The sequence below is a fragment of the Corvus kubaryi genome, unplaced genomic scaffold (genome assembly GCF_017639235.1).
Source record: "Corvus kubaryi isolate FWS band 111438036 unplaced genomic scaffold, C.kubaryi_AGA036_p1.0 76, whole genome shotgun sequence".
In the NCBI taxonomy this organism is placed as follows: domain Eukaryota; kingdom Metazoa; phylum Chordata; class Aves; order Passeriformes; family Corvidae; genus Corvus; species Corvus kubaryi.
In genome coordinates this window covers 12,693,978-12,705,129 of record NW_024582063.1, presented here as the reverse complement: position 1 = coordinate 12,705,129, position 11,152 = coordinate 12,693,978, and the positions used below count along the sequence as shown (strand labels likewise).

The window sequence follows — 11,152 nt, the reverse complement described above, 5'->3', positions numbered from 1 at the left end:
TCTTAGCTGAGGGGGTTTCCCTTGGAGGGGCAGAGATACCACGGATTTGGGCTGGGAGGAAAGGGGCTGGATGCAGCTTCTAGCGCTCTTGCTCTCTTGGCATTTGGAGGGGAAACAGGTTGTGATTGCTGTGGGGAGATTTTGCCACCACTGCTGGGTTCTGTCTCTTGCTGCCTTCTTCTACCGTGAGTGAAGCTCTGCTTGTGGTAGCGGCTGTTGCACTGGAACCTTATTAACGCCCTACCTCACTAAAAAAGGACCCTTTCACCATCTGCTTGGGTGCCTCAGGGGAAGCCCCGGGATCCCCGAGCCCCTTCCCCCTCCGAGGGAGCCTCTCCTGGCTGTGTTTGGGAGCTGGGCTGCCGCTGCCTAGCCCCGCTGTTTCTCTGCCATGGCTCTGGATTTTTTGCTACACTGTAGGCACGCACCCCCTGCCTGCCGGGACACCCTGCAGCTCTTGCCACAGCTGCCGGGTTTCTGCTACCTCTTGCTTGCTACCCGGGGTGAGCCTGCCCTGCTGTTCCGGCCACTGCTCCGAGGTTCCGGCTGCAGCCCTGTTTCGCCACCCAGCCCGCCTGCCATTAGCGCGTGAGGGAGACACGCCAGAACTCGCGCCACAGCGCCCCCTGCAGGCGCGGGGAGCCATCGCCCCTGCCCTGCGCGGGCGGGAGCCGCCAGCGCCCCCGCCGGCCGTGAGCGGAGCTGCACCCGAGGGGAAAGGGCTCCAAGGGCGGTGCGAGACTTCATTGGGTTCTCTGGTTTTGTTTTGTTTGTTGTTGTTTCCGTTGTTGTTGTTCATTTGCCTTGTTGTACTTACCCATACTAGTAAAGAACTGTTACTCCTTTTCCCATATCCTTGCCTGAAAGCCCCTTAATATCAAAATTATAATAATTCAGAGGAAAGGGGGTCATATTCTACATTCCAAGAGAGGTTCTCGCCTTCCTTAGCAGACACCTGTCTTTCAAACCTAGACACAGTCCTTCGCTGTATCATTTCTGGTCTTTATTGTAAACAATGTCGATATTTTTATATTGTGGCACTAAAGTGAGCTCTCAGGGGCTCTACTCCATCATCAAGGTTGGTGGGCACATGCCTAACCCAGCCTAATAGTGAGCATTACATTTGTACTTGGGTAAAGAAACATTGCTCTTCCTCGTTAAGACTCAGGAAAATCCACAAACGCCAGAGGTTTATGTCCAAAGAGGAGACAGAGGAGTCCTGCAACTTTATTCGAATAAAGGGAGAGAGTCCACCAGGGCACACGCCCACAGGATTTTCTCTCTCGAGGTTTCAGAGGGCGCAGCCTCCTTTTATCCTAAGCTCCCGGCCACAGGTTGCCCTCTTCTTTTTCCCACTGGCGGAGGTACTAGGAAGGTACAGCCTTCCCGAACCGCCTACCACAAATTTCCCCCTTGAACCTGCTATATTACCCCAAAATTCAGGGCTTGTTGGCTTCAACGGCTTGTGCAGACCCCTGTCTGTTTCAGGAGCCAAGCTGTCTGGGCTCTGCAACAAACCTGCTGCACAAAGTTAATAGAAACATTAACACCCATTTCAAAGATTTTAACACCCATACCTTCACCCATCAAATTGTTTGTAAAGACATTAGCTTTCCTCCCAAGACTGAACTCTGTATTCCGTGAAACGCTCTTAACAGTGATACAGCAGAAGACATGATAAGAGTAGCATTGCAAATATTGTCTTACAAGCTGTATCTCATTCCTCAGTGAGCAGTGTTGAACATCCAGGACTCCGATAAATAACAAAAATGAGTGTACATGACTTTAAAAACTGAGTCTTTCGCATCTTGATGGTCAGACAAGCCTTTCCAAGTGAAGTGTAATTGGAAATGGCTGGTCGTAGTCGATTTGATGGAAAACAATCTGCCCCTTAGAGTAATTATTTGCAAGTTAGAGCAAAAAAAATGATATGGTTTTTGCATTAAAATATAAATTTAATTTCTAAATGCCTTAGTTAATGGTTTATGTCATAGCAACCAGGTTAACTTGGATGCTAAAACGAAGCATCAATTCAGGTGGCATCTTAGTAATTATATGCAAGCAAGCTCAGGCAGAGATTTACTACTGATACTCGGTTTAATAAAGTTCTTCCCTCTGCCCGTCACTCCCAGGCGATGGCAAGACTTCGGCAGAAAGGCTGATAGCGACCAGCAGCTTTCCCAGCCCAGCTCCCTACGGCTTCCCCGGCGTACACGCCAGCCAGAGGCGAGGGCAAGACGCGGTTTATTCCCATTAATCGGATACAGCCGGCTAAGGGACTTTTTTTTTTTTTTTTTTTTAACTTTTGGCGCGCGTGCGCGCCACCCGCCACGCTTTCGGTGGGGTCTGGAACACCTCAGGGGCAACGAGGAAGCGGCGGCCGCCGCCGGGCTGCAGGGAAGCAGTACTTGGATGGGCATACCGGGAGAGCCAGGCGGGCAGGGCCAGCACGTCCCACGGAACAGCACGGAAGAGCTCCGGGGAGTACCCGCAGGGGAAGCCACCACTTCCCGCCGCTTCCTCCCTCCCGCCCGCCCGCCTTCCGCCGGGGCCGCTCCCGGTTGGCTGCCGGGCAGCCCAACCCGGGCCTGCGTGGAACGGCCCATCGGCGGCGCGGGGTGGGAATTAGCAGCGCGCTGGCGCCTGAGCGGGCGCGTTTCGAAGCCGGGTTCAGCGCCTCCCCCCTGCGGGGAATGGTTCGCCCCCGTCACATGGGGCCGGCGGCGGCGCAGCGCCGGCGCGCGGCTCACGTGCTGAGGGCGGTCATGGCCGCGCTGCTGAGCTCCGCCGGGCGCCTCCGGGCGCTGCGCCCGCGCCTTCCGCCGCTGCTCCCGCCGCTCCTCCGCCCCCCCGCCGCTCCCTCCCCACCGCCCGGCCCCGCCAGGTGAGATCCCGCGCTGCCGCGCTGCCTGGTAGGGTTGGCGGGGCCGGCTGAGGCGGCGCTCCGCACGCCCAAGGGCACTGCCGAGCGTGCCGCCGGGCCCTGCGGTGCTGCCCGCCGGGGCTGGCCCAGGGGCTCCGAGGTGGAGCTCACCCTAGGCCGGCCTGGCGGCCTCGCCGCGTGTGCGCGGCTTCGGGGTGAGCGTAGGGCAAAGGCCGCGCGGGAACCCCGCTGCCCTCAGGCTGGGCGGCCTGGGCTGCCCGCGCCTTCCTCCACGCTGGGCTCAGACCAGACCAGAGCCCTGATCTCTGGGGGACATGGCTGTGGGGGGACACGCCGTGTGGAGGGGGCGTCGAGGAGGAGGGGGAGACCAGGGGAGATAAGTAGTGATGGAATGGAGTTACTTTTCTCGGAGGCATTCAAGAAACGACTGGACGGGGGACTTGGAGTTCTGGCTATAGTTGACAAGGTGGTGATCGGTCACAGATCGGACTCGATGATCTTGGAGGTCTTTTGCAACCTAAATGAATCCGTGATTCTGTGACTGACTCTGAGTACCTGCACAGTTGGAATCTGGGCTTTCTCTTCGTGCCCTCATACTCTGCTGTGTGTCTTGTCAAGAGGGACGTCTTGATTTCTTTGCTAGAGTACTCTCTTCCTTCCATCATGCAGGTAGGGTGGAACACTTACCCTGTCCTACCCACCTGTGTGCATCCCGGTTGTGGTTTTGACCACAGTTACGTGTGGTTGGTGCCCTGCAGGAAGCTTAGAGACACAAACCTTCATTAACACAACTCTAGACGCATACAGATTCATGAGCCGATCTAAGGGCTTAGTGCTACCCAAGGGAGAAGGTTGTTCTGTCTCTTGTCTCGTGTTATATCTCTGATGCTCCCTCTAAGTCATTGTAGCTTAATTTCTGGTAGAAAACGGGAACAGTTTTCTGCCATTCTAAATAGGTAACTATGGTCAGCAGAGGACTTGGTGAGTTCCAGAGTTTGTTCAGAAGAAGGGATGGGAAAAGACAAGAATCAAGAATGGAGAACTCCTAGAGGGAAGTCTCATTGTCAAAATAAGGACATTGTTGCTTATTTCCCTACCTTAATTGTATATTAGTCTTACTTTGGGGCTGTTTTATTGGTAGCCTGGCCAAAATCTTACCTAAAAAAGGTATGTAGTTTTCTGTGGGCTTTAATAATTGAACATGCCATCAAATGCTAAAGTCAGTGTGAAGGATGGAGTAAACCCGCTCAGGAAGAGCCAGGAACCAGGAATATCTGATTTATGGTTGGTAACAGAACGACACGTTTATTTAGCTGCAAATTAAGAATAAACCTTTCTTATTTCTAGCAACTAATTTTTGTTTTACTCAGCTGGAAGCCTAATTCCCTAAATTAATTTGTTGCGAAAAATAATATTCACCAAAATTCATGTGTGACTTGGTGAAGCACTAACTGGTTTTTTGCCCTTAGAACTCCATTTCTAGAAAGAACTTTAGAAGTGCTTTATGTGATGATATTTTGATTCTTACAGCTGGGGTTTGGTTTTTTGGTTGTTTCCCTCCCAATACTTTTTTCTTACACCAAATTATACTTAATTTCAGGTATAAATCGGGTCATACGTGGGATAGTTCAGTGATAATGCTGTAAACTCTTTTGAAGCTTTTTGTACGTTCTTCCTGTCCAGTAATTTCGTTCCTAAGATAAGTTTTCACTTAAAATCTCCATGTCACACTACCGTATGTATTTAGGCATCCTAGTGCACAAGTGATGATCTAGAGCTGAAGTGTAAAGCAAACGTAATACTTACAAACTGAAATTTCATGTATTAAGCATATGATCTAATTTAATTTTTTTACCTTAAGTAACTATTCACTGATTTTTTTTTTTTTTTTTTACTTAAGCCTTAATTTCTGGAACTGGACCTCCTTTGAAGAACTAGACTGGCATATGGACAACATTTGGGCTTGCTATACTTGCTGTTCAGGTCTCAAGATTATTTTGAGAATGAAATGCAGTCTACTTGGAATAGTAGGGGAAGACACACCCCGTTTCAAGATTAAATAAATAAATAGGAATAATCTAGCATTTTGCAAGAAAACTGTAAATAACTGTATGTTTACATGTGCTTGGTATAGTCACTTTAGCACTGAACATGATGAAGTCAGTTCAGAGGCAAGTCTGTGACTATCATTACAAAAATGGTTACAGAAAAGTTGCAAATGTGAGAGATGTGAAAGAGCAAGCTTCACATTCATGCTGAGGTTTTATCAAAGCATCATTATTGCTTTGATTTTTAATCTAAACTTCTTCGAAAAATGAGTTAGGATAGTAGATGCATATACTAATGGTTGAGAAGCATTTCATGACAAGTCAGATTTAAGACAAATTTACTCTTTCACTTGGCCACCTCTGAAATGTGAAAATGTTGAGCTACATGTTGTTGCTCTCCTGCCATGCAATTTTATTAAACTATGGTAGAGCAATACGACAAACTTCAGATCTACAGCAGCAAACTTCAGCAGTGTGCTAACTTACGTGGTACAAATTATTTACTGGGACTTTGCTCACAGAAGCTTCACTAAGGGAAAAAATGCCTGAATTTGCTGTTAGTATCTGACTGTCAAGAATGCTGTAAAAAACCTCTCCATTGACAAGTGTTTAAAGTAGATTTTTGAGTTAACATCAGGTTACTTTGGGGGGGCCTTTATTCTACATACTGTAGGTGATGATGTTATGGTTTGATGTTACAGCTTTCTGCTGTGGGAAAGTTAGTGCTTAGAAAAAGCATATTGGCTCCATTCTTCCCGCACTGTCCGCCCTGTTGCTGGCCACCTTGTCTTGCTCTAAATCAGGGAAGGAGAACAGTTAGGCTCCTAAAGCATAGATCATGGGAGTTTAGCTGAGGAGGAAAATCAAGGAGAATCAATACAACAACAAAAAGAAACCAAGCCAGCAAACCCACTCCAGTGTTGGCTCCTCTCTGTACAGCCCACAGGTCCTGCCAGGATCCTGCTCCTTCACGAGCTTGTCTCTATGTTGTCAAAACTGTATTCAGCATAAATCCAAAAGACAGCCCCATACTTGCTACTTTGAAGAAAATTAACCCAAGCATGGAAGATGCTATGCCCTTATTACAACTTGTGCTTGTAAGGACTCTTGCCTTTTGATCCTTTGTGATGTGTTTCAAGTATGTTGGTAAGATGGGAGAGGGAATATCCTTTTAAAAAAGGTTTCAGATTGCTGGAGGGATGGGTTTGCTTAAGTCATAAGTTAAAAACCCAAATGATTCATGGCATGGTGAATGGTGTATTTTAATTTTGGGGTTTTTTTTTGGTTTTGGTTTTTTTTTTAGATTAGCTGCAAACAAATTCTTTTTGGCTGTTCACGATCATACTCAGCAATCCATTACCAGTGGACAAAAATGTAAGACTGAATGCTTAATAAAAGCATAGTACTGAATGCTTAATTACATTAGCAAAATGATAGAAGGAAGGGTCTTCAAATGGAGAGGAGACATACAGTAGACTTGCTTTTCATAATACTCTGTTGTAATAAAGTTGCACAAGCTTCACTGCTGTTATAGTTGTTTTATGTGTTTTACTGTTGGATATAAAATGCCAAGACACTTCCCAAGGAAACATAATCATAGAGGTGTTAAGGTTGGAAAAAATCTCTAAGATTATTGAGTCCAGCTGTTAACTGACACTCCCATCTTCACTACTAAACCATGTCCCCAAGTGCCACATCTACCTGTCCTTTGAACGCTTCCAGGGAGGGTGACCACCACTTCCCTGGGCAGCCTGTTCCAATGTTTGACACCTTCTTCAGTGAAGAGTTTTTTCCTAAGTGTAGTACAAAGGAAAGGTTTTCTGTTTTGCTTCTTGTGAATCACTTAGGCAAGTTTTCTAGATATTCTCCAAGAAACATGAGCTTTCTCAGTCTACATGAAAAAACATTAATTTTTCTCTGTTGTAAGATCCTGCTATATCTCCTTAAACAAGTGTACAATGGCCTGAACATTGTGGCCTTTTTGTATAGCTAGCTGATCATGGCTAACAGTAAAAATACTGTTCTAACAGTTGTGTGAATTGTGCTGGGATCTCAGGTGCTATATTTAGTCTTATGTTTACTAAATTTAGTGTTAGATCTGGAGTGCTTTTATGTACACTAATGAATTCTAACTCACTTAAGTTTGCCATTATTCTACTTCGAACGTGGCTTTATTTTGAGAACTATTTAATGCAGTTTTTGCATATTTAGTTAGAAAGAACAAAATATTCAGTACTTTTTGTAGAAAAAGCACAGCAGCTACCTTATTGCGGCTCTGATAAAGGGAGGCAAATATCCATATTTATAATTAAACGTGGTTATCTTCATATACTTATGCAAATAAATAAACAATACATGAATAAATATATAGATGAATATATAAATAGAATTATTTTTTTGAATATTTGGAATTGGTCAAGTGTTACAGAAAATAAACTTTCTGCTGCTGCAAGGGAAAACATGAGCATCACCTACTTTTTGAGTTTTGGGAAAGATGGAACTTTATTTACTCAAGCTGGTGTGTAAGATATGTTCCTATAGGAAATTAAAGGTACTGCCTTTAGTCTGCTCTAGCAATGTGGAAGACATAAGTATGTGGGTACAGCACTAGGATTCTCACTGAAACCCTTGTAAACAGAAGAATTTTACTAATTCAGTTCGTATAAATTCCTCCACGCACACTTCATCTCTGCATAAGATTTTCTGTGAGTTTATCTTCAGCTACTTTCCCAATGCTGTAAGTTAAACTGGAGGTGCAGTTACCACTTGTTTTGGCATTACAAATGCACAGTTAACCTTTCCTGTGTGGGCGAGGTCTGCCGTTGTGGAGACAAAGCTGAAAATCGTGTGAAGGCTCCAGTATCTGAAGGCTACTTCTAATCTTGTGATTGTGGGAGTTGGAGAGAGATCACTTCACAGGGCTCAATATATCCTTTTGAGTTTTTCCCAGTTCTGAAGCATAGTAGAGAGAAATTACACATTTTGGGGAAGAACCAGATTGCTCATTCAAACAGATATGAAATTTATTGTGCAGCTTTACGTGCTTACAGATGAAGTGTTTCACATAGAGAAAATCTTAAAATGCTATCTGAAGGTAATTGATGAAAGTAAGTACTTGGCGAATTTCAGCTCTTGGGGAAGTATATGTTTTGTTGTGTAGCATAGCATTTAAGTCTGAAAAAAGTTAATTAAAATAATTGAGAAAATATGATTACATCATAAAACTATGTAATCTAACATCTTGAACTGAGGCAGGATCAGAAGTATCAAGGTCATGCATGATAGATTTTTTTTTTTTCCCTTGCTCCTAATCTTACTTTATAAGCTTCCAAATGAGAAAGCTTGACTGAAGTATCCTGTTCAAGTATTTCATTACAATTAATATTAGAACCATTAGTATTGGTTGTGTGATGCCTGATGGATTTGGTTCAGTTGCTTCTCTGGTTGGAGAGTGGGATGGGATAGATGAGTCCTTTGAGTGTTTTATACTTGTTTTTTTCCTGAATAAACACACCATGACAAAGAGATCATTATCTGTATTTTAGCTATGTTCCTTTTTTTAGGACTTGAGAATTTGAAGGTTTTTTGCTGTGTGACATTTCATGCTTAGCAAGCAGTGCCTCATTTTCAGTACTTTGTCGGCTGCACTTTGTTGTCTAGCCAGCTGTACCCCATCTTAAGTTTCTGTATTTGTGTTTTGTCCAAAACATACAACTTGTGGTCTGTATTGAAGCTATTATTGCACATGGATTGTTTCCTAGTTGGATCAGGAGATAGCTTCACTTAGACTCTCCCACAATATTCCCAGTTCCTCAATAAACCACATTTTAATTTTGTATATATATTAAAAATTTTTGTTTACACATCTGCCGCACCCATATTTTCTAGGTAGAAGTACATTGTATCTCCTTGTTTTGCTTATGAGGTTGTCAGGTAAAGTGGTGCCAAAAGCTTGTACATCAGTCCGTATTTTTTTTACTATGCTTCTGTTTTTCCCATAACTTCTATGAGTTTTTCAAAGTAATTCCAAAGGACTGGAGTTTGAGTAAGATCCATTAATTTGTATTTAATATATCTTAATGTTTTCAGAAATGATTTGAGTCATTCTTCTGTATTCTCACCTACACCTCCATCTCCTTGTTAAAATTAGTAGTGATAGTTAAAATTTACAGAGGATGGTTGCAATTAACATTTCTTGAAAGCCAAACAGTGTATAAGCTGTAATTTTTTCCCTATGAAAAGGTAATTTCTAAAATCATATTTATTAAATTTAGAAACCTTTCTTGTTGCCTTTTTAGGGGACTTCCTGACTGAAATGGTTAATGTGGCCTTCTTGATTTTTATCCTTGCTTTTTTTCTATTCTCCTTAATTGTGTGTTGTTTTTCAACTTCGGAAATTTAAAGATTTCCTGATGCATGGATAACTGCCTCATTTTGTCAGCTTCTTTTTGTGTTTCACAGAGAGGTTGTGCCATTAGTATAAACTTTCACCATGTCTACTGTGTTCTCCTGTCCTTTGCCTGGTTGCCTGAAATCAAACCTAATGCTGTGTCCCTTAATTTTTTAAGTTTGTATCTTTTTTGAAAGCTGACTTTCTGGTCTACTCAATCTTTCATCTTACAGAATAGTGAACTCCTGGGGTTTTTTTGGTCTTTCTGGGTTTTTTAAAGTTTTGAGTTCTTAGTTGATTTGTTGTGATACATACCAGATTCAAGACAGTAGATGCTGCAGCTTCACTCAGCCTTTGAAGCCACAGTTACTCTTTAAAAATTCTTATTTATGGGATTGGCTTAACATTACACAGCACTGTAAACAGTGCTGAGAGTGTAATTGATCCAAATGCTGAAGGCCTACATATAATGAGGTACACCTGAATCTTACACTAAACATATTTCAGATTGATGATGATCCTTCAGGTGGATGCCAGTGAAAGTTTGAGTTCCTCAGGTTGTTTTATAATCTCATACAGTTTTCACCTGTCTGTCTCAAACTGAAACTCAGACTCCCATATTGCCATTCCTTAAAATGTCTTTAATCAGTATAAATTAACAGAAGCACCAGTACCAACAATATTTGGCAATATTGTGGGGGGGTGTAAATAGAAATGCCCAATTCTGCTCAGCTTTCAGAAGGTGAAGTTACTGTATATAAGTCTATAGTGTTTTACAGTGTGCAGCTGTGGCAATTGATACGCTGTAATATTCTAAACTTAATGTTATAAATAGCATCACGCTAAATGCTAAGCAGGAGAGTTAAGTAGCAAATGAAACTTTAGAGTCTTCTCATGCTGTTAACCAGCTTGAGCATGCACATACTGTTTTTATCTTTATACTTCATCTGATGGAGCTGGGCAAGTACTTTAAAATATTTGTGACTTCTGACGTGTGGAGACTCTTACAAGGATGGCTTTCTTAAAACAGTGCAGGACCTAAGAACCATTAGATACAAATTTGTTTATAGTTAGAAGTGTTCTGTATGTCATAAAATAATAATTTGAATTATTTGAAAAATACTATAAAACATTAGCATGTTTTTATAGGGAAATGAATTTCAATTTTAATCTGAAGCACAAGAGTTTTGTCTACTTGTGCTTTGATTGTTAATGGAAATCAAAATATAAATTTCTGTGTTACAAAGACAGCCCTGTGTTGCCGCAGCTTCCAGTGCATTTTTGTAACCTTTCTGGAAGTATTCTGAAAAGCTTTCAAGTAGCTCTTTTAATGTGTATATAGGAGTGGATGATACAATTTTCTTTTTTTATTTCTATCTTTAATAAAAAAATAACTTGCAATCACTACAGTTTCATTCTTGTAGCTATCAACTGGCTAGCTCGAAGCTGAGTATTGCTGTTTGTGTTATTAAGGAGTTATTTAAGTTCTAGGCATCTCACTTGTTTATTAAACCCTGGAAGAGTTAAAATTTATTATCTGACTGTTATTCTTACCTTGTGCTACTGGATTTTATGTTAATTAGTCTAATGACTTCTGTTTTCCAAAAGTACCCTGTTTCTGGTTATAGGAGGCAGTAGAAGGAGAAGAGGAAAAGGAGGGAAAGATCAGGGAAAATGACACCCTTGGGAATACTTTTAGTAAGAGGTGGCATTACTAGTAGCAACAAAAAAGTTTGATGTTAATCTGACAAGCTTCTTACCGTGAAAAGTAGTGTTTCAGAGCTTTTTTTCTTTTTTTTTCTTGTGTTATTTCTAGTTTCTCTGATTTTG

The 11,152-nt window shown here is 42.6% G+C and overlaps 1 protein-coding gene across 2 annotated transcripts in view; it reads left to right on the top strand.

Annotated features, from left to right (window-relative positions):
- Nucleotides 1–2,354: 2,354 nt before the first annotated feature.
- Nucleotides 2,355–11,152, top strand: part of LRPPRC (leucine rich pentatricopeptide repeat containing) — an 87,694-nt gene continuing 78,896 nt past the window's right edge. For both annotated transcript variants that reach the window (XM_042051840.1, XM_042051839.1), the window contains exon 1: nt 2,355–2,884. In XM_042051840.1, coding sequence (XP_041907774.1) covers nt 2,694–2,884 — 191 coding nt within the window. In that variant the 5' untranslated portion in view covers nt 2,355–2,693. The remainder of the gene's footprint in view (nt 2,885–11,152) is intronic.